Consider the following 24,503-nt stretch of genomic DNA (forward strand, 5'->3'; position numbering starts at 1 on the left):
AAAACCCCCAGTGTTATAAAAAAATCACGATTTAAAAGCTATTGCAGCTTCTGTAATTTATTTCTTCCAAAGTATAGTTACTCCCACTGCTTACCCGTAATAAGGGTCGTTAACAAGATAATGGGAGAAAGCATTGATCAGATTGCTCATACCTTTTATTTTAAAAAATATATATTTGGTAAGTGAATAATAGAAGGCCCATCAAGTTTTGAAAGAATTTTGAATTTTTGAATTTTTGGGGACTGCATACACCATCTCTTTTACACCCACCCAAAGGATTAGTCTTTTATCCTTTAAAAATTCTTCCATTAATAAATAATCTATAATTTGCATTTATTTTTTTGGCAAATCGTCTCATGTTTTTCGAAAAACTGATCTTCATATGCCTGTAAAGAGGAAGAGGATTGTGTTGTATTCCCAATCTTAAAATATAACTCTACCCTTGGGCATATCAGTATTATCATGTTCAGCTGAAATAACTATTTTAATGATTGGTTTTCATGGAAAATATGAATATTACAATGTTTCCATTTACATTTTAACTTCTCATGCGCTATACAATTCAAGTATAATTTAAGTGATTTTTTTTTTAGAGTTTGTACATTTGACGGAAGTTAAATTCTTCGATGATAACCAAAGTAAACTTTGTTTTTATTCTTTAATGACTTCATATTTATTGTAGATAGGTAGAATTCAAGCCATGGTAAATCTAGTTTTTTGCTGCAATTTGAAAGACATTTTTGGATTTATAAGCTCTTACCATTATCGCAAAGCATGGTACGTTATGTAAAGCAACTACCACATAAAATGTAACTTTAAAATTTTTACTTACTATTACTTGACTTGAGCAGAACATGTTTGGACTGTTTCAGAACTGTGTCCCATTGTTTTTGTCTTGACCTAGAGTTGGTCCCTGGCATTTTGTGAGACACTTTTTCAAAGACTGATGAACTTCTTTACGAGCTTACTTGCTAATCAATATTGAAGTTTGTTGTCTGACTTTGGGGGGTAAATGTTTGCTACCTTTCTCCAATAGTTTGCCGAACATCTTGGTAAATCATGCATTGCTAAAGAGATAAGGAAAGATAGGTATTGTCAATCTGGTAAAGCTGTAGGTATTGTATCAGATGTTTGTTTTATGATTCTACTTTGTTTGTTGTTACTTATCAAAGTAATTCAGTGCAAAAACATTATTGTAGACTTTTAAATATTCAAATAAAATAAAATGGCAATTTAAATTACAATCTTACACTATGAGATTATTTATGTTTAAAATTCTTGAATGCTATACTACCATTACAACTGATGCACTTATTATACTGAGAAAATATATACCATGGGTAAAGAAAACGCAACAAAACAAATATTTTTATTTTATTACAAAATACTTTGGCTTAAATTCCTTCCATTTGTTGACTTTACATTAAAATCATCTTTTATCTTTACACTTTTTACATTACTATCCCGCTTTTCTTTGGGCACGTTTTTAACATTTTCCGCTCTTGGTTGTAAAAGCCATCGGAACCATCTCATAAAAATGTCTCCAAAAGATTCATAGTTTTGCGGAGTTCTTTGTTTCACACTAGAATCATGTCCGTTTTCTACGCTTGAAGTGGGTATAGCTCGCTTCTGATTGGTTGTTTTGTTTTGGTTTCTTTTAATCTTCTTTGTATGGTTGCTCTTTTGTTCGGTGAATATTTCGTTTCTTTTCTTGTAGTCTGTGAGAGGGTTTTGTCTGCTCTGACGTTTACTGAAGTCATTGCTGTGTTCTTCCAGAGGCTGTGTTTCAGACTGAGGACCAAGCTCTACGAGAATTTGAGCGTCTGCATTCTTCCCGAGACGAAAACCAACTCCAAACCTCTTATCTGAACCTACAAACAATCAAACTGACAATAAATGGTTAGTTATTATAGGCTAACGCTAACAATGAATATGATGCATTTCCCTTAACATACCTAAAAAATTGTTCTACATGCAAAATTATTCAAATGTATTAACTGAAACGGTTTTTCCTGTGCCACAGAGAAGTAAGGTACTATACAGAGGAAACATTCATCCTTAAGTGGTGTCTAGCACTAGTCACTGGTGTCTAGCACTAGTCACTGGTGTCTAAGATGAGGTCAAACACCATCCTCTTCGCCCTCATGTACTGAGACGGGACTGTGTTCACGTTAGAGGTCGACTCTATGCCCTGCACAATAGGAATAGTGCTCGCCGCTCAGGTTCTTTTCCTTGCTCGTCAAGTATGATATTTCCAGCACAACATACTAGAGCTAAAAGTGCACGGCCGTCCCATAGGCAAGTTGCCTCGTACCTTACTTCTCTCTGCCTGCGCTAAAATTATTTTTTGTAACAAAAATTAATAACAGTATTGCAGGGCTAAAAGGATTTTTTACCATCCCTAAGAAACAAAGAAGTTGTGGACATCAAAATTTTTCACATTGTAAAAAGTAACGTTTGGAAATTAAATCAGAAAGTAAAAATAGTCTTATATTGACGTTTTAAACATATTTGTATCCATTGCTGTGTTACATTGTACATTTTACCAAAGTTCTACAACCATATGAAGCATGGAGCCATGGCAAAATCAATCAACAAGAAAAACAACATCTCATATGATGAAGTCATATTTTATGACACAATATGACAGATAGTACGGCACAATGACTGGTGATTTTCTGCTGAGCTATTACTTTAAATGTCGCCATCTCTTCATCATTATTGTTACATCATTTTGTCACAGCTGTTGTGTTTGATTACCGCAAGTGTTGGGAAGGTAGTTTGTAGAATCTTTGAATACGGTATAGATACATTAGCTCTAAACCGTCGGAGTGTGGCCAGTTGAAAAATACTAAAATTTTAGCCAATGACAGTTTGAGTGCAATGATGTAAAATAATATTTTATTTCCATCCCCGAACACAGTATTAAAATTTTTTTGAACTTAGGCAATTTATTCTTAAACTGTACTATTGTTTATGACTCCTAACTATAACAAGGTTAAACCTCAAAAGATAGAGAATAGTTTAATTAAATAGAAGAACACTCTATGAAAGGTTCACAAAAAAGTTAAAGGCTAAAGGTGGTCTTTAGGAAGTCTACTCCAGCATTGGAAGTCAATTGAAGATTAAAAACAAACATTTTAAATCTTGTAGAATAGTGAATGAATGAATGAATTATCTCTTTATTCCAACAAATTATTTACAGAATATGTACACAAATATTTAAAGGAAGAAAAAAAAACATAAGTAAATTTAACAGAATAAAATAAAATTAAATTAACCTTTATTTTAGTTATAAATATTTGAAGGCCTTACTAGTGAGGCCTTGCTTAGTATGACAAAATAATATCAGTGTTAAATAAACGGTATCAGCATTCTGACACATACTTTCTCCCATAAGTTTGTCAACAACCTTTATCATGTGTTAGCGGTGAGAGTAAATATACGGAAATGGGATTGGTACAATATTGATCAGAATTTAAAGGACTTTAACATACACGATTTTTATCAAAATCGTTCTGACCATTTTTTTTTAAATCCGATTTCTCCGTTATTTTATGGGGTTTTTATAGGAATAACATAATTTACAATAACTTTTGAACCGTAATTTTTACAGAAATGGGATTTGTACCATTTTGTTCAGAATATAAAGGACTATAAAATACTAAATTTTTATCAAAATCGTTCGGGCCGTTTTTGGGAAAATCCTTTTTTCCGTAATTTTATGGGGTTTTATGGGAAAATCCCCATCAAAAATCAAAATTTCTAAAAAAATTAAAAAACTATCAAAATTGTAAGGACCATAACATACAATGTTAAATTACAACCGGATTTTTTTTCTAAAATCCTACTTTTCGTTATTTTATGGGGTTTTTATGGGAAAATAACATAATTTACCATAACTTTCGAACCGTAATTTTTAGAGAAATGGGATTTGTACCATTTTGTTAAGAATTTAAAGGGCTACAACATACTAAATTTTTATCAAAATCGTTCGGGCCATTTTTGAGAAAATTAGATTTTTCCGGTTTTTTATGGGTTTTTATGGGAAAATCCCCATTAAAAATCAAAATTTCAAAAAAATGAAAAAAACACCTGGAGATACCATGGATTAGAACCTACATACCAAATTTCATAGAAATCGGACCACAGGTGTAGTCTCTAGCTCTGTACACATCCAGACACACAGACACACACACACACACACACACAGACATCACTTCGAAAACCACTTTTTTGGGTCCAGGGGGACCCAAAACGAATATATCCACTCAAAACTCAAACTCGAAAATTTTGACGAAAACAATACTTTCTCCATATACTATGGTATAGGGGGAGAAAGTAAAAAGGAACCTTGTAATGATAAAGACACATACCAAGTCATAACAAATTACAATATTTACAATATTAAAATATTACAATATTTTTATATTTTATTGTTTAAGGTGTAAAATTAAACCTTATTCCTCCTATATTTTTAGATTGGTCATTCTTTTGTATCAGCTGATGACAATATGTGTATTTATCTTGCAAATTAAGGATTTATTTCAGTTCCATCTCCACAAATGTATATTGTAATACGTTGCTGATGATGAAACCGAAACCTTGAATATCGTATTAAACTTATATGAGTAACACCATACCTATTTTTGTTGGAGGCAACTTCGAGTATGCAAGTTGTAAAATAGTTTGCACCTCTTCTGGTATAAAGAAGTTTGGAATCCATTTTGTTTCAGCATCTGCAAATAAATCATTTCCTTAAGGTGTAATTTGTTAGGAAATAAGACAATAAGCTATCATTATCATTAAAACAATAACTACAATCACATGTATGCATTAAAGATCCTTTTAAATGTAAACGAGTTACCTTTTTACATAAAATCAGCTGATTGTTAGTTTAATTGTTGAAATAAATTAGAATTTATTATGTTTTTTTTTTCAATCACTCAAAAATTACATATATCAATTAATATATAGGCCTATAGTGTTTTGAAATAAAGAATCAGCTTTTCTTGTCATTTTTTTATTAAATTAATAAAAAATAGCATTATTCATCTACAAGGTTATTTTTGCATTAATAAAAATAAGCATGAACAATTTTATATTTAAATTTTATTTTGATAAAGAAAAACAATTTCTGATCAACATTACATAATTGATATCTCAGTGATACATCCCTAACCAATTGTACCCTCTTTTACATCATTTCTGAAAACTTCAAATATCTTTTAGTGCTAAATATGACCAAATCAATTTGATATAAAAAAAATGTAGGCTAAAAAAATTGCTTGTACCTGTGCGAGATTATTTGAAAAAAATATCAATAATACTTTCGTGAGGTTTTGTAATATTTAAAATTTTTTTATATTTATAAGTAAATTTATTATAAACTCACTGTTTGTAAGGCTGCCTATCCAAACCAAGAGGACCACGGGAAGTATTCTCATATCTCATCAGGTTTTTGTTTTCTGAAACAGATTAGGTTATAAGATTTCTCAAACTAATTAATTATTTATTGATCTCCCTTTATTCAAATATGAGCTACTGTTCTTCTCATAGATAAATTACATTTTCTTGCACAGTTTTTTTTTTTTCAAGATTAATATTATAATTTTTAAACATAAATGAAACTACTATTAATAATTCAAATTAGTTAAGTTCTATGACACACATTTATTAAATAGGCATTGACAAATTAGTTTTGAATACATGATTATAGATCCTCCAAGATCTTTGCTCTAGTCAGAAACCAGTTACTTTTCTTTTCGCCAAATCATTTGACAATACAGGACATTTTGAGTTCAAGGTCACTTGAATGACACTGAACCAGTGAGCCAGTAGAACCAGTTCCGACCTCTTCCACTTGCTTTATGTAGAGAGAAAGTGATGTCTTCTGTTGAGAAATATCCTCACTTGATGGATTTGTAGCCATAGAAACAGCTTTTCTTGGTGCATCCAGAATAATTTATTAGGTAAACAAACCTACAAGTGTGTGCGTTCATTTTAGTAAACGTATATACTCGTATATGTAATTTCACTTGTGAAGAAATATTGTTCATTGCCATATGAGAGCAAGTTTTGATAATCAAGTAAACTAGATTTGTATTATTATTTTTTTTTTTTTTCAAAAATGTTTACACCGTGTGACATGTATGTCCTACTGATGGGTTCATCGATGTATATATCCTAACTATATACATCGTTAGACTATATTCATCGATGGATGGGTTCGATCTCTTTTATATTAAATGTCTCCTATATAAAGTTTGAAATTTTGATAGTTTACTGGGTAAACAAATAATGTGTATTCTATCTCTATCGAACGTTGACAAATTCACTTTTTATAAGTCTGAAAACTCACAGGTCAATTATGAAACATATATAGTATGTTTCAAAAATAATTTAGCTTGACAATGAATTTGATTAAGTCTGGGTATAAAAAATCTTGCTAAATAAACAGCTGATTTTAGTTTGTGACAAAGCTATATAGGTCTCTATTCTACACTCATCGGACATGATGTGCTCAGCTGTATAAAAATAGATAATTTTAGTTAATTCACGCTGAGACAAGAAAACTGCCCTCCAGTTACTTTGAACAATATAGCGTTGACAGAAGTGGACAGCGTTAAGTATTTAGGATTCCATATGGATAAACGATTAACTTGGAAAACACATATTTGGTTTAAAAGACAACAAATGGACTTGAAGGTTCGTAAACTCAACTGGCTTCTAGGCAAAAAATCTAAGCTTTCGTTGACCAATAAACTCACACTTTACAAAGTTATGATCAAACCTATTTGGACGTACGGGATACAGCTTTGGGGAACGGCAAGTAAATCCAACTTAGCAATTATTCAAAGATTTCAGTCAAAGGCGCTACGAAGAATAGTTGATGCTCCGTGGTTTGTTTCGAATCGAACAATCCATGAAGATTTCAGAATACCTACAGTAATTGAAGAAATAACAAGAATTAGCAAGAACTATCAAGAAAAACTCGAAACCCACCCGAACAATATAGCCGTTAATTTGCTGGACAATAGTGATTTTCCCAACAGACTGAAAATTGTGAAAGTTCTAGAACTCCCATACCGATTTGTATAGTTTTAGTTATGACATGACTATTTAATTTTGCAAGATCTTTCACAGGGAAGATTCTTGGTCAAGACACTTATTTATATTATCCCTTTTACTAATTGTTCAAAGTACTGAACAGATTGTAAAATAAAATTAAGTAAAAAAAAAAAAAAAAAAAAAAAAAAAAAAAAAAAAAAAAAAAAATAGTGGGATAAAATCACGGATATTAGAACAGAAACTGTATGGATCATAAATATTTACAAATTACGCCACTGGCCCAAAATTAAACAAGTCTGTAATATGAACAGCCAAATACGTCCAAATCAGCTGTTACGGTTACAGTATTGGTATAATATTTGGACCATAGTTACGTAATTATTTTGCTTATGTACATGTCATTCCTTATCCGTGAATACAATGGATCTATAAGGCAGTATGAATAAGCGTCCGCTGCAAGAAAATCCTTATAGACACAAACTGTTATTTTGTACTTTTACCGTTGTAGCAAATAGCTTAGGATTATTTCGATACGATGGCGTGTTTACGATAGTGAATTAGAATGCTCTTTACTTTCACCACAAATTAATTTAAAACCTAAATCAGAGTAGTTCGCAAACAGCTACAGTCCCTTGAAGCAGAAAAACAACTAATTTAGAATTGACTGACTGATTCCAGTCTTATTTCAATGAGAAAAAAAACCTTCCTGTAAAGTGTAGATCTTTTAGCGAATTTCCCACATAGGGAATAAGCTATTACCGTAGTACTCATGGTAAGACCTGGACGCGGGACCAATTTTTTTTTTCGTTTTGAGGTCCCTAGAGGCCAAAAACACCATCCGTTCAAATTCATATATATATATATATATATTTATATATATATATATATATATTTATATATATATATATATTTATATATATATATATTTATATATTTATATATTTATATATTTATATATTTATATATTTATATATTTATATATTTATATATTTATATATTTATATATTTATATATTAATATATTTATATATTTATATATTTATATATATATATATATATATGTGTGTGTGTCCGTTAGCACGATAACTCGAACAAAAATGATCCGATTTTGATGAAATTTGGTACAAACGTGTAAACCTACGTTTATTCGAACTAGTTCGCGATCCAGCATGATCGGACCATGGGAACGGGGGTTTACGGGGGGTTTTATGGGGTAAAAATAGGTTTTTCCCATTTTTGACCCAAAAAACATAAAATTTAGCAATTTATTTCGAAACCATTTTGTAGAGTTTAAAAAAACAAATAATTTAGTATATTGAAGCATTATTATGCGCCTAATGGTTACGGAGAAAATTCCAAAAAATTTTAAATTTAAAATTCCCATGTTATTCTTATGGAGAATAAGTAAACTGTTGTAGTTTGCTTGTTTATGAACATATTTTGATCAAATTTGGAAAATGTTTTTATTTCTTACTAACTATTAACATTTTACAAAAAAAAAAACAGTTTTACCCTCCCTGATGCAGCAAACCTAAGTACTTGTTAAACTAATTCTAATTAAATCGAGAATAAATGTTATATTTTTAAGTAGACATTCCAGTGTAAATCCAATCAGTCAAATGGAAATTCGCTTAGTCTGCAGGTTTGCTGCGGCGGGGGTATTTATATTTTACTTCGATATTGAATTAATTTCGGGTGGTTCTTGCTTTATTGGCACTTTAAGGCATGTAAGCGGCCCAGATTTTGGGTAAATATTATGTATATTAAATATATAATACTTTTCCTATGTCCTTTTTAGTAGGTCAATATTATGTGAATATTGCGGTCTGCGGACATTCTCCATCACGCTTAGTGAAAATATTTTCACGACGTTTCGAAGTCTGGAATCTAATCCCGTCTTCAGGTGAAGATCCTTCGAATGTTCTAAATAGCAATGCACACCTGTCTTCTTTAGTTAGTGGCTTGGCAACATGCATTAAACATTTTACATACCTTTGTGTCAGGTTCTTTACTACCCTGACACAAGCCACACTCAACGACTATCAGGAAATATTTTTAGCAACATACGTGCAGAAAGATTTTTTAGGACTATATTTTTAAGTCTTAATAATCATTTAAAAAGTAAATGACCATATTAAATTTAACAAATTAATATTTATGCAAAACTACCGTGCATTTTTAGTCTTTCAGTTGAAATTACTGCGAATATAATTTTACTTCTAAGTAAAATACCCACGACTAATAAGATCGGATGATTTATGTAGTTAAATATTTTACGTTTATTGATTCTAGATCTTAAGTTTATTTCCTCAATTAAATGAAATCACCTCCAACTTTTTTAATTACCGTATCATTAATACTAGTCATAAACTATGCTTATGGCACAGTGGAAGAGACGTGGTTTTAAAAGCGCCACATAATTAAAGCTTTAGAGCACAGCGAAATCTGTGATTAGAGTCAATAAAACGGAATCATGAACCTGTTTTTTCTACAAACAGCTAAGCAGGATTAATTGAAAGTTTGTCCAATAAAATTGTAAATTTATATTCCATTGGCGTATGTGTCTGGTAAAGCAATTTATAGACGCTAAAATTCTCCCTTGCATTTTCTACGGTAAGTAAACAGGTTATAACGTAGCACGGTAAAATATTACTCAACTCATGAAATCAATTCACACTGCTTTTAATCATACATGATTCCTCTATAACGTTGAACTTTAAAAATTTCCTAATCGGTAAGCGAATGATGTATACAAAAAACTATTAGTGATATTAAAAGGCGTTTCCTATGCGTCCAATGGCGTTTTCACGAATTGTTAATGTTACCCATGTGTTAATGATGTTTCTCAGATATTCAGTAATGTTTCCATAATTTTTAATGGTGTTTCTCATTCATTTAATGCCGGTTTCTAGGTGTTTTTATATTATCATAGATAAAACATATAAAACACACTCCTATATTTCTCATCCTTATCGAACAGCTGAAGCCAATTTTATTGTTAGTTCTGTCAGGTGCACTGTAGATGTCGGGTTTTGTTTACAATTATTTCTCGTTATTTAAAACTTAACCAAATATAACGTTATAGTCAAAACAATAACTCGTCCCCTAGTTATATAACCCAGTAAAGCACAAACTATGGAATTACCTCTAAAATTATAGAAACAAAATTTCGTCGACACTAGCGATCAGTGTCGGACATGAACTTGACACGAAAAACGAGCTTAAAATTTTACAATGGGATGGGAAGTCTAGTTGTGTTGGTTAGTCTATGTTATTGTATTATGTACCTACATGTTCCCCATATGTTTGTTCCCCATATGTTTCACGGTGTTTTCCAGGTGTTGTATTGTACGTAACCTGGCATTTTCACACTTTGTTAATTACATACGCTGGATGTGGCTTTTAAAGACAACACCTTACTTTTATGGAAGGATTGCAAGATTCTGGGTTGGTTACCGGAGTAACTGGACCATACGACCCACCTTGTACCAGCCTTCACCTGGTTATGAAGTATTCGTGACTCAAACTAGCTGGAGACAATACACTAGAATACACCTGTCGTGCAAAGGAAATGGTGAATTAACATTTATATTTTTTTAGAAGAAATTTAGAACTAGGTTTACTGTGGCCTTTAGTCAAGGATATTTTGTTCCCACGTTAAAGATTAAACCAGTTTTATCACTATGTAATTTACTACTGCAGTGTGTGTTAATTACAAGTTAGTGTTAGTAATTATTAGGATTTGAGAAATGTATACTGTTACTATGTGGTACTAGATCTTTTGACGTTCATCTTTAAGATTTGCAGTCAATCAAATACATAAAATCATCGAACTAAACAGTATTCAATGGTAAAAGTATGTATAGAACAAAAGTAAGTACTAATTAAGCTACATTTTTTCATAATTTTGTCCACCGATAGATAATACAGTGATGAGTATGGAGTGTAAGCTCACAAAATATCCCAGAAGGGTTAAGTCTTATTTTTTCTAAAATTTTCTCATTTACTGTGAAATCTGGCGACGTTTAACGAGGAGTAAATCACAAAGTAATCATTGGTAAGTGAACAACATTTTAGAGAAAGTTCACATCTTGACAAAATTACTATAATCTTTGATAGTGCGATGTGGTTTGACTAACATCAGATTTTGACGCTTCCAAGATTGTGTTTCAAATAAAATTTACTGACCAAGTGTGGTTTACTTTTCTTTGCTACTTGTGTTTCATCACGGCCACCTTTAACTACAAAGTTAAAGTAGCCATGCAGTAGTTAAAGGTGGCCGTGGTTTCATAGTAAGAGTTGTTTATATATTTTACTGAATATTATGTATTTTAAAAATGTATTTAAACGTAAGCATTGTAGTTAATTATTTACATTGTAAGTTTTGAGGATTACATCATTGGCTAATATTATTCATGCAGCAAAATGATTATTTTGTTAAAAACTAAACTTTATAAAATTTAAACTGTTGTTATTCAAATACATGTTTAGGTCAGTACGACAACAATGTAACATTATAAATAAACAGCTGATCACATTCAATTATTCCAGCTTAGCAAGGTACTGTACATGTCAACATAAAGGGAGTTATTGCTGAACACTTTTCATAGAAAAAGCTACAGAGACTTTTTTGGAATAGGTAGATTACTAAAAGATAAGGCGGTGCCGCCTTTTGCTCCGAGGACACGGGTTAAAATCCTGCCGGTCATAAACCCCTTTTAAAAGCTAAGCAAAGTGCACTAAGCTGTAGATTAAGCCTTATAAAACAAAACTCTTCCTAGCAAAAAACTGTCTTCGTATCGGAAAACTGTCTTCTTCCAAAGAAAATTATTCAAGATTTAGTAAACACAGTTTATGGTTTTCATTGATCTTCTATTCACTCGAAAATAAATTAATCTATGACTAATACGCATAATAGAACCATAATGATACAAAAATATAGTTCACTACTCACAAATATTCGTACTATTTCTCTACCAAGCTACGGCAACACTGCTAAGATTACAGTAATTATGCACTGCAATGTGCACTAAGTGCAGAATGCAGTTTTAAATTACCTGCTCACTGTAACCAATTTTCTAAGTTATTTTAGCACCTTTGAAACAGCTATAGAAGCAGGTTCTCAACGCCTTTAAAGGTCAATTTGTATATTTGTTAAACAGACAAACAGAATTAAAAATTATAAACAGTGTAGAAATATGTCTTTATTGTTATAGTATGGCTTTAAGAGAAGAGAGTTCTACACAGTGCATATTTTAATTGACTATTGGATTATTAATAGACAAAGATATTATGTAATTCTCCTGACCTGAAATATTTGTCCCTTTTGTATTGCAGATTTTTTGTCATATGGTGCTAGGCCCTAGCTCAGGATTCTTTTACACATTACTTCAGGCTAGACCTAGGGTTGCTGCATTATCAATTGAGCCAATGAATACAGATCACGATGGGTGATTAGCGGGATTTGAACCGGGACCTCAGGAACCGAAGTCCCGCGCTCTACCACTAGACCATCTCGCACCTCTTTTGGATGGCCACTATATGGTGAGTGAAGCCTGAGCCCTCGATATATAGTTGTGGATAGGCACAGTATTCGGATAGCTTGTAAAATGTAATTATTTCATGAATCAATATGATTTGCAGATCTTGAGCTCGAGTCTTTGCAACACTAGTCCTGTACTTTAACCTCTTCTAGGCCATGATCTCTCCTATAGTCCAGGCAAATTAGATCAAATATAGGGAGTGCTCCCCAAAAAATCGTCTAAAGCTGGAAAGTGTTTTAATACCTTTTGGGGGTCCCAAATATGAGTCCTGTGAGTTTGTGACGGATTCTGACGTCTGCTTGAGTTTTGGGAGTCGAAAAACTATGAAAACTTTGCACTTTTTTCAGTTTTTTTGCTTATAACTCCTAAATAACGAATCCTACGGAAAATGTTGTTCAAAGGTCTCTTTTAGTGCATTAAATTTTGCGTCGATTGGTGTTAAATACGTCAAAATCGGCCGGGCCGTTTAGCCGCTGTAGCTTTTTAAAGTTAGGTCATTTTCATCAACATGGCCAAAAAGTTGATTATTTGACCAGTTTTCGGCTTACAACTCCTAATCGACGCTTGCTATACAAAAATGCACCTGTAGTTAGTTTGGAAAATACAACATTCTGCGTATGTTTTTTTTACTAATCAATAATGGCAATTGATTGCTACCTACTTTGTATGGTCGCCGTTTAATTGAAAAAAATATTAATATTAAATATTAATTTTCGTAACATTTTCCAACTTTAACTTTAATATTTTTTTCAATGAAATGGCGACCATACAAAGTAGGTAGCAATCAATTACCATTATTGATTGGTAAAAAAACATATTACGCAGAATTTTGTGTTTTCCAAACTAACTACAGGTGAATTTTTGTATAGCAAGCGTCGATTAGGAGTTGTAAGCCCAAAACTGGTCAAATAATCAACTTTTTGGCCATGTTGATGAAAATGATCCAACTTTAAAAAGCTACAGCGGCTAAACGGCTCGGCCGATATTGACGTATTTAACACCAATCGACGCAAAATTTAATGCACTAAAAGAGACCTTCGAACAACATTTTCCGTAGGATTCGTTATTTAGGAGTTATAAGCAAAAAAACTGAAAAAAGTGCAAAGTTTTCATAGTTTTTCGACTCCCAAAACTTAAGCAGACGTCAGAATCCGTCGCAAACTCGCAGGACTCTTATTTGGGACCCCCAAAAGGTATTAAAACACTTTCCAGCTTTAGACGATTTTTTGGGGGGCATATGTCTAATTTGCCTGGGCTACTATGAAACAATTGCCAATTTAAACTCATGAGTGATGTACATTTTTTACAGTTTTAGCAATATTCACAAAATAAAGTGTTAGGAGAAGATTGCATGCTAACCTCCAATATTATTCTCTATCATTCCACACTTTTTGATAATTCCATGTAGAGTATGTTCTTCATGTAACCATATTTTGCCAAATGGTCAAATTCCTGATACACAACCATTCAATAGAAGCAAATTAAGACACAGACAACAAAGTAAAGAAAAAAAGTGACTTTACAGCGACAGCTGTCATGCTCTTCTCGTTGCGTTTGTGTGAAGTACAGCAAGTACATTTAAGGAGTTCAGTGTCAGACATTCACGTTGGGAGAACCTAATTAGGAACAAAATGGTTCGGGTGAAATAGTCGTGGATGGAATTAATAAGCAACCTGTTTTCCGCGAATGTCTAATAAAGGAATGGTCTCCGATGGTTTAAATGGACATCAGAGATACGGTGGGTAACCTTTCTATGGTCATTAGAGAATTAAACTAATGGAAATGTTGAACTTTTGCCAAAGAGGATAAGTGCATTTAAATATCCACAGTGCAAGAGTAAAAAATGTAGATTATTTTTAGTTCAAAATAGTCATGCATTTAGTCTACGATTTTAATATTATCAATTAAGTCAAATTCTTAGTAGGTCAAATATGAAATACTTGAATCGTCATTTTTTTACATTGGGTCAAAATATTATTAGATCAGATAACGAAGTCAAGAGACACAGATGCAATATTTTACAAGTAAGGTTTATAACGCTGTCAAAATATATTAGCATTGCCGTTGCCGTACTATGTATACAACTCCGGTTCTTGGGTTAGAGCGTGGGACTGCGGTTCCTAGGTTCCCGGGTTCAAATCCCGCCAAATCACCAATGGATTTTATCGAAGTGATAATGCCGTAACCCCTAGGTCTAGCCTGAAGTAATGTGAAAAACAATTCCGGGCTTGTGCCTATTGTCCTAGGACAAAAAAAAAACTATGTACACAACATGCTTCTTCTTGACCAATGATGTAATGCACTTCATTAACGTATGTAATGTCAGTTAGAACTTCTGGTTTTGACTCATGTCGTGAAGACTTTCTTAGTCAACGTACATTACAACTAAGCCAGATTTAAATTTTATCTAATAATGGTGAATTCGAGTTTTGATTTTGAAAAGGTTTAAAATGTTTTTCAAAGTAATTTAAAAGTCCTTATGAATATTCCTCTGCTCCGACGGGTATTACAAAACCCCCTATATCCAAATTGGGAATCTGCATAGTGTACAAGTAAATTAAGTCATTTGCATACTATTAACATAACATCATAGTAGGTCAGTAACTAACCTTCATAACATATAATTACATACAAAACCATATTCAAACCTAGATTCAGGAGGAAAACACAAGGTTTTGACCTCAGGGTGAAAGTGAGATGAGAATTTCGTCCATTATACAAGGAAGAAAGCGTTTACGGAATTCGTCGAGATTAAATTCAAACTCAACTCAACCCTGTGATTTCCAAGGCAATTGCTGAGTTGCGCAACTCCAAGCTTACATGCGAACTCATTGAGCTGCGTTGAGACTTTGAGGTCATGAGAATGAGTTATAACTGTTTCTATTTGAATAGATCAGCAAGAAGTTCTCATCGTTAACGATTGGAAGAGATTTCTCATGGATTTGTATAGATTGATTGGATAGGTCTTAAGCAATAATTAGTTGAGGAAAATCAGGTTACTCAGAGGAAATTGAAGGTTAGTGGACAAACAGAGAAAGGTTAAAACTAAATTGAGGATATCTCGCTAATAAGACTTTTTGGATGAAATGTTATTCTTCATTTTCGTTTTACTTCGATCCTTTAAACTTATTCCTAAATTTTAGGTACTTGCTTAATGGACACTAGAAATCAAATTATTATGGGTTTGAGCCTAGGAAAGCTGTTTAAGTTTTTTTTTTCTTAGGACTCTAAATCTTTGTCATGCTCAACGAATTATCTAGTGAGAAAATATACTCCATGCCTAAGACCCATCTCACACACACCTCATTCAAATTTGATCAGAAACTCATAATAATCTATGTTACCATTTCTTAAAGTATACAGGTCTTAGCTAATGATTGATCAATTGTTTCTATAATAAGTAGTTTAATTTCCTTTCAAAATCTGACTCCGTTGCCTATGTCAGACCTTTATTTCCTCTCAGAGAAACTTTGACTACGTTAATGATCGTGTTTCTCATGTCAGCTTCAAAGACTAAAAATACACAAACATGACGGATGACGTCGCGATTAATGATGTATTCCTAGATCCCACTTCACAACAATGAGTGTAATCAATCCATTTCTCCATGGCAACAATGAGTGTAATCAATCCATTTCTCCATGGCAACCATGGTGTAATCAATCCATTTCTCTATGACAACCATGGGTGTAATCAACCACCTACATCACTCCATTACTCCATTAGTCTGTGACTAGTGGTACTAACCCATTACGTTGGATACAAAGAAATGTAAAAGGATTGTTGCAATATCCGTTTTTCTTGCATTTCTTCTCTATGTGTCATCTACCTTTCTCTTTCGCCGAACTGATGCCGGTGCACAATGGGTGTTCTTGTATTCTAGCAGGTCTAATCGGGTGTCTAGGTCAAGATTGAGAGTGTCTATGTTTTAGTTTTGTAATCATCGGATTTGATACGCTGTCGTGTTTCCTTCACCCCTCTTTCCTCTTCCTTTATAACCAACTCCTTTATTTCTCTTCCTCTTCGCTGCATGCTCACGTGTGTTGTTATACTTGTTGAATACAAACGATAATAACGTAAACTAACCATAAACGAGTTTTAAAACTGAATTGCAAAATCAAGTTCTTACCTATAAAATGACTATTTTAGGTAAATGCCATATTTTCATCATTTAAGTCTCCGACCCCATTACAACGTTATCTGGATTATATTATTTTATCTCCCAAGCGATCAAAATCTCAGATACATGAAAATATCATGTTCTCTAAACCGAGTCCCGTTGGAAAATGGTTCTATAAGTGGCGACTCTATGGTTCTATGATTGTTATTGTTTGTTGTGCATTCTTGTGAATGTTAAAGGATTTAACTAACTTGGAAAACGTGCAAATGCGTCGAGAAAAAAAGAGAGATGAGTATAATTATTTAGGTGGTTGTAAGTAATTATGATTAAGATGTAAGATTTTGCGTCAATGTTGGATGACTTGAATGGGAGGAATGAAATAAATGCCCTAGAGTGAGACAGTAAGAAGAAATGTTGTAGCCACAGCAATGTATCGTACTATTAAACGACCACCGGAGAACTTGCTAATACAGTTAAGGAAATCTAGAACACCAAAAAGAAGTAGAAACAATTACACATAAGGAATGTTCCCAATCTGGCAAATCTGGTGGTCACTCGCCGTGACTTACTCTCAGCTAGTGTGCGTGTGTGTGTGTGTGTGTGTGTGTGTGCGTGTAGTTGACCACAACATCCTTCATCCTCAGCATCCCACCTTGCCGCGCCTTCGAGTGAAAGTACCTCGTCCATTCAGGTATTATAATATCACAAGGCGTCTGATCACACGTCGGGTCAAGGGTTAAATCCCTATTCATGCTTCGTAGAATAGGTGGTTGTGCCTATGTTGGCAACTAGGCTTGCTTGTACAGATTCGCAAAGTACCTAGGATATTGGATTAAACAATTCGATATTTATCGTATCTGATATCTTTTTACGCGATTTTAACCTTAGGTGATTAGGTTAGCCTAGTTCAGTTTGGGTTAGTTTAGTTGAGGATAATAACAAACAATGTATTTATAAAAAACAAAAGTTGATATGTGGTGTAATCTGTTGAAGATACAATTTTATAAATACGTCAAATTTTATTCCAACCTCTTTTTTCATGTGTTTATAAGAAGGCGAATGAACTGACTTAAACGCTGCAGCGAACTGTAAAAGGATTGTGGGCGGCCCTTTTTTGAAAAAATCCCCATAACCGAAGATCAATACTTACATTCAATATTAAACCGATTGAAACAATCGATATTTAAATAGAAGTAATATTTCAACCGATAGGATATCGTAGGTTCTCTGAGGAACTGTAATCGGAAGAGAGTCTGAGTACGAGCCTGGAGGCATGGACTATCAACAACCAATTGAAACCCTACTGGACTGAGGCTGTTTTAGGACTCCTCTTCAGCCAGTGAAAGGATTGCAGCTGTAGCACATCACGGTCTGGTGAATCAGAAGACAGCTGGTTATAGTGCGTGCCTGACAGCCAAAGGTCACCGGTTCAGTCCTGAGAAAAGTTCATGGCTTTATGGTTTGAAACTGGATCCAGTTCTTCTTGATCATGGGGATTAATAAATAATAAAGGCCCTGGCTTAGAAATAGTTGGGATTAGTAAACGAAGCTACACAAATCATTCACTCCATTATTACGATGCATTCAATTCAAGCTTAAGTTACTCCAGTAGACGTGCGTTGGTGTGTGAAAATCATGAGAATGGCAATAATAATAATCCGCCTGAACTACAATGAAAATCCTGCACCACTTCTCTATGATAAATATAATCTCAATTGCAGACTTAATTTCATGATGTACTATAATTTATTTCTGTTCAACACCAATTAAAATTTCACATTTTATATTTTTTGTGATGGAACGGGCCCCCCTTATTCTTCTTACTATTTAACGTCGTCCTAGGCAGTTAGTTAACTAATTAATAATGTGTCATCAACTGATAGTCCAAAAATATCATCTGGCCCCGGAATTGACCGACTTTGAAACCAAACATCATTGTTTGGGATCAACTAATACCATATCGTAACTTAATACGAAGGTCCTCAGTTTGATAAGAAGTAAAACAAGTTAAGGTCTAGATCCTGATGGCATTGACTATCAAAGACAATGGCAATGAGTGTATCAGTTGTCAATGGCATTGGACCACATGCTCCAAGTCAATGATTCCGCCATTGTAGTAAGGTTTAATTTCCATTTAGTTCTTTCTTCTTATCATTTAACTATTCTCGGTCACCGACTCAACTCAGATGTTCACAACAATTCACAATATACAAAGAGCGTTAGTAGTGGTTTTAAATTTTCATGCATTTTTTATGTTTATCTCCACTATCAACATTTTCATGGTTTTTGTTAGGGAAATGGTCCTATTCAACGCAGGAGTTATTCAATTTTGAACTTTTTTACAAATTAGTTAAGTATGATAATAGCCATAATGAACAACCAGTATTTTATGGGGAAACAGAGATTTTTTCCCAAACTTGAGGTTGTATTCCATGCTATTTAACTATTCATAACTTTAATTTTTTAAATAATGTATTTGACAATTCAGTGAATAAGTCCACCCTGAACAACATGTCAACCTTCTAGAACGAAATAGAAGAACTCCTTTGCTATGAGAACTGTCTATGGATCGAAAAGCACTCTCCAACGAAAGCAAGACAACAAACTTAGTTGGCTATAGATAAAGATCACACGTCTGGGTATTGTTTGATTTAAAAAATAAATATGTAAAATTAGAGTTTATTTAGAGTTATAAATCCAAATTTCAAACCAGCATTTACCGATGATCGATTTCTATTAACATAAAAATCTACGACAGCCAGGGGATATATATTGACCCCAATTTCACAAGTGTAGTGGTTCCATTTGTTACGGAGTTCGATCAGAAAATTACAGTGTTAGCTTCCCACTGTCGAACAAAACCAATCATTAACTGGTCTAACCTCAAATATTATTTGTTTATTCATGAGCGCATTAAAAAAAAATCTGAGTTAGCCTAGTTACTGTATATTAAAAGATGTAATAGTAAAATCTGTGAAAATACCACAGTTTAATCGTATTTGTACTTTTCTACAATAGGATTTAAGCATGACCTTACTTTCGTTCTATCTAATCCAATTAGCATTGACAACAATAAGACAAAATCAGCTGATTATTATTGAAATACGCTCGTGGCAACCGGAAAACAATTATTGTTTTACTTGCACTGGTTAATGTTAATAATTAGGTATGCTCTTAGAAAAATCTATAACATTTCTTGTAAACTATTAAGTACTATAGGACACATATGAGTTCATTTAACAGACTCTGGTATGAAATAGTAAGAAATGTTATATTGGTTGCTTAAAATGTAATGTTTACAATTAATTGTACAGATGTAATCGTTATTTACGTATAAATTATGAACAATACTGTAATTAGTGTAGATTTTACATTAATATGATTAGTATAATTCATTACTTTTTTCAGAGTACCTGTGTTTGATATTAAACCGTCATAAAATACTAGTTACCAATAAGCTATGCTATTTTTAAACCATTTTACATATACTTAAACTGTTTTAAGTAGTACTAATTTGTATTTATTTTTAGCCGTTTTAAAACAGAACTAACTAAATTAATCAATACAGTTTTTTTTGTGGGGCAGTTGTAGATTATAACTAGAATATAAAAGGATCAATTTAATAAAACCTGTGATTGGAAATTTATCAATTTGTTTTGATTTTCTGTTTATATTTTGTTGTTATTTCGTCACCAACATGGCAACCCATAAGGCCCATGTTAATTTTTTTTAATTTTAAATCCATTTCTTGTTTTTATTTTTGAGCCTATTTTAATTTATAAAGGGATTCTGCACATCTACAGAGAAAAAATCGTTCATTTGGTACCAAACACGTGTAATTCGGTCCAGTAGCATGGTCAGGCTAGCTGCCGTAAGTTTTGCAACAGTTATTTAGTATATAAGATTAATGTGAATAGTGTGTAGTTTTTAAATTAATGTAAATTTTGACCAGAATAAAAGAGTTAAATATCGACAAAATGTACATTATGAGGACTGTTTAAAACCCACTTTTCCCTATATTCATAACTTGAACCCACCTCGTGGCATTATACAGATCAAAACAGAAAAGATCCCGTGAAAATCGCCAAACTTTCTATCAATACAATACCCCCGCTGCAGCAAACCTGCCGACTAAGCGAATTTCCATTTGTCTGAATTGATTTTCAGTTAAATATATTTTAATAACATTAGGTTTAACGAGTACCTAGGTTTGCTGCTACAAGGAAACTAATAAAGTGTGTTTTTGAGTAAAATATTGATAGCTTAGTACAAAATAAACTAGGGTTGCTTTCAGAGAGGTGAAAGCCAGTTGAGCGGAACAAACGTGATTTGATATTTGTATAAGTAACTAAATGTAAAAAAGTCAATAGATGTATTAATGCTTGTTTTATTGATTATAATTGTAATAATTCAAATTTGTTTTTACTACATCTTGTTATTCAGACACCTCTTCCAGAAGTGCATTGGTAGTTTTGACCAGGAAAATATTACAGTAGTTGGAATCTGATATTAACATCCAAAAAGGGCATTAAAGTATAAAAAAGAGAAAGGAAATTTAACATTCAAATTCAACTTTAGCCTACAACAAAAACATTGGTGTTCATTTTTCACCCTTACAATCGGTTTAAAGTATTTAAGTATAAAAAACAGTAACTATTTAAAAATCACGTGAGTATTAAAGTATAACATCAGGAGGGAAAATTTGACATTTAAATTCAACTGTGCAACATAAACATTGGTCTTCATTTCAACCCTTGCAATCGGTTAAAATCAGCTTTCTTTGCTGAAAATAATTTATGATTGTTAATACCAAGTATTCTTGATATGATTGTAATGTAACTGGAATGTAGGTCTTCCACCATTATTGGGACGATTTAGAGACGGCATTTTAATACTGGCCTTAATAAAACCATTGACCATTGGATACAGAAGATTTTGATGAAAAAGCTGGCTATAAATTTAACATGGGGATGGAATGTCTAGTTGTATTGATAGTCAAAGATAACCGTGGTTAAAAGTGTACTTCTATAAGTCCAGGTAATTAATTATTTACTTATTACGGTTATAACTGGACGTATGTATAGTCCGTGGCTTGGCAATCAAATAACAGTATTCATATAGGATAGGCTACTGTTATCAACATTTGAAATTACTGAATTGTTACCAAATTACTGTTTCACAAAATGCAGATTCCATTTCAGCCGAGCCATTAAAATGAGGATTTGCCGAACAATTATTAATATTACAGAATAGTATTTAATGATGTACAACTTTTCACATTTCATAAATTATATGTTAGTTTTGCTATGGGCAAAGGTCCAAATCCAAATGTTCTTTTCTTTTGGTTTTTATGTAGTAATTTGCTACAATCATTGACTTTATATAAAGTCAATGCTAGAATACAGTAGATGGTTTGTTAAGACCATATGCAAACATTTTTGGAATCGTTTCCCCATTTAACCAACTATTCCAAAAGATAAAAATTATATGGTGCATCACAAATAAACAACTCGATCACCTACCTATAACCTACACTTTACCTTCCTAATCTAACCTTACTTCAAAACATTTAATGTAGTCACGAGTACTCATAAACCCCGACCTACCTTCCCCACATGCCTAAATTAGATCAGTGTTCAATCTGCGTTTTATTAATAAGTGTAATAACTTACTGCACCGTCGATGTAATTCAACATAATATAATCTGTGATGTATTATCGGATTAAATATCGATTTCGATGTGGTTCGATATATCGCTTATTAAATCCTGATTTCTAACATTGGCTGTTTCTAATCAGCTGGCAACACAAATAGGTTCCCAAGAAAGTAGTCACTGGTCCGTATCCCTCCGCTCCTTGTTTATGCTCCGCGCATTGAGAAAGTAGTTCCGTATATTTTCTCGATTTTCAGTGAATTCCGCGCCTTAAAAAAAATGTTGTAACGGCATTTTCTTGTTTATTAAAATCATAGGAATGGTTTAAAAACGTTTAAAAGAAAAGTATAGAAAGTTCAGAAATACCTTATGATTCTCTTGTTTACATTTTTCTTGTAAACAAAAGAACTGTCATAGCTACTTTAGTCCCATAAGCCTAATGTTAAAAATTTAAAAATTTAAGTTCGTTTTAAATTGCATTAGCATTATCTAATTGAAATTTGTTTGTTTACAAACCATCTCATTATTAGTCTAAGTAGTCTTGTTAAGTTTGGCTGAAATGTGTTCAGCCGTTATTGAGTGATGGTGTTATATTGTTTGCATTGAAGTTGACCCCAAAGAGCTTCGCTCGCTTCGCTCGCTCCGCTCAATAAATTTGCCAAGTTTGATCAAAATATATTCATAAACAAGCAAACTACAACATTTAACAATATTCTCCATAAGAATAACATGGGAATTTTAAATTTACAATTTTTTTTATGTTCTCCGTTACTTATAATCGAACAAAAATACTTTTATGTACTAAATTATTTGTTTTTTAAGCTCTTTAAAAAGGTCTAGAGAAATTGGGAAATTTTGTGTTTTGAGGGTCAAAAGTGAGAAAAACTAATTTTTACCCCATAAAACCCCCCGTAAAGCCCCGTTCCCATGGTCCGATCGTGCTGGTTCGCGAACTCATTCAAGTTTATCCCGCTTTACACCTTTAAACCAAATTTCATCAAAATCGGACAAAAATTACTCAAGTATTCACGGACGTATATATATATATAAGTATATATATATATATAGATATATATATATATACATATATAAAAATTTGAACGAATAGTGTTTTTGGCCTCTGGGGACATCAAAATGAAAAAGTAAATCGGTCCCGGGTCTAGGTCTTACCGTGCTACCTACGGTAATAGCTACTTCCCTATAGGGAAATTCGCTAAAATGAAATAAATACAGCCATTTTGAATAACTTCTACTTCGATTTTCAATCAGAAATAATTTCATTTAAAAATATGCTTTCATCGTATTTATTTTATAGTAACCAGTAAGTATTTCAAGCAAATTGTTTATCCAAATAAATTGCTAAACCATGTGCTCTTGTAGCATAAATAAAATAAAAGTTATTATACAATTTAATTGCAGTTTGGTATTGTTTTAAATTTTGTTTTCGTGCAGAATGTTCTATTAATAATTTTACAATTCCTTGTGTATCCTATATTCTGCTTAAAAAGCTGCTGTAACCTATCGTAATTTTTATCACTAATCAACCAATATTACTAAAACAAAATGCTTTAACAAGCAAAAATAAACAATTTTCGTACAATTAAAATTAAATGAATGAGACGATGCAGTTTTGCAACATTTAAAAATAATTTACACTACACAGACGTTTAATATAAATCAATAGTAACGGTGTAAAATTAACACACACAATTAACACTAAAATCGCATAACAATAGATCAAATGTAAAATAGTTTTAGCTAATTAAATAATAAGTTGATGTAAACACTAGATAATAACGTACCGATTTGGCAGGCAGTGGCGCGAACGGCAGCGGCATAGCACTGAGTGGCGCACGGGTTGGCGCGAGTACGCCAGCAGTAACACCTTCGAAACGTCCCTTCTACGCCCCACCACACTGAGCGGGTAACTAGAGGGTCATAGAGTACACATGAGTTTAATAACTTATCTTTTCGATTGTGGTAAGTTATGAGGTAATTGAAAAGGTGTCTTTTGTATATAGAAATTACGAAAAACATAGTTGTGGGTGTCAGTAGGCCTAAGGGTAAACAAATTTAACAATGTATTTAATGGGGCAGAGTAAAAGTAAAATCAATAA

The 24,503-nt window shown here is 32.7% G+C and overlaps 1 protein-coding gene across 1 annotated transcript; it reads right to left on the minus strand.

Moving 5' to 3' along the window:
• Positions 1-1,361: 1,361 nt before the first annotated feature.
• LOC129003046 (uncharacterized) lies at positions 1,362-24,258 on the minus strand. Its single transcript, XM_054431252.1, has 4 exons — positions 24,189-24,258; positions 5,396-5,468; positions 4,644-4,739; positions 1,362-1,871 (listed from the first exon to the last, which is right to left on the minus strand). The coding sequence occupies exons 2-4, from the start codon at positions 5,445-5,447 to the stop codon at positions 1,378-1,380; spliced, it is 642 nt and encodes a 213-aa protein (XP_054287227.1). The 5' UTR covers positions 5,448-5,468; positions 24,189-24,258; the 3' UTR covers positions 1,362-1,377.
• Between the last annotated feature and the right edge of the window lie 245 nt (positions 24,259-24,503).

The sequence above is a fragment of the Macrosteles quadrilineatus genome, unplaced genomic scaffold (assembly GCF_028750875.1).
Source record: "Macrosteles quadrilineatus isolate MER2022 unplaced genomic scaffold, UCM_ALF_1.0 Scaffold_9__3_contigs__length_116548681, whole genome shotgun sequence".
In the NCBI taxonomy this organism is placed as follows: domain Eukaryota; kingdom Metazoa; phylum Arthropoda; class Insecta; order Hemiptera; family Cicadellidae; genus Macrosteles; species Macrosteles quadrilineatus.

Excerpts from the sequence above, each read along its gene's own strand:
- LOC129003046 (XM_054431252.1), bottom strand. The coding sequence starts at position 5,447 with ATGAGAATACTTCCCGTGGTCCTCTTGGTTTGGATAGGCAGCCTTACA. Across the intron at positions 4,740-5,395 it reads GATAGGCAGCCTTACAAACA|ATGCTGAAACAAAATGGATT; the intron begins GTGAGTTTATAA and ends ATTTATTTGCAG. Across the intron at positions 1,872-4,643 it reads GTTGCCTCCAACAAAAATAG|GTTCAGATAAGAGGTTTGGA; the intron begins GTATGGTGTTAC and ends GATTGTTTGTAG.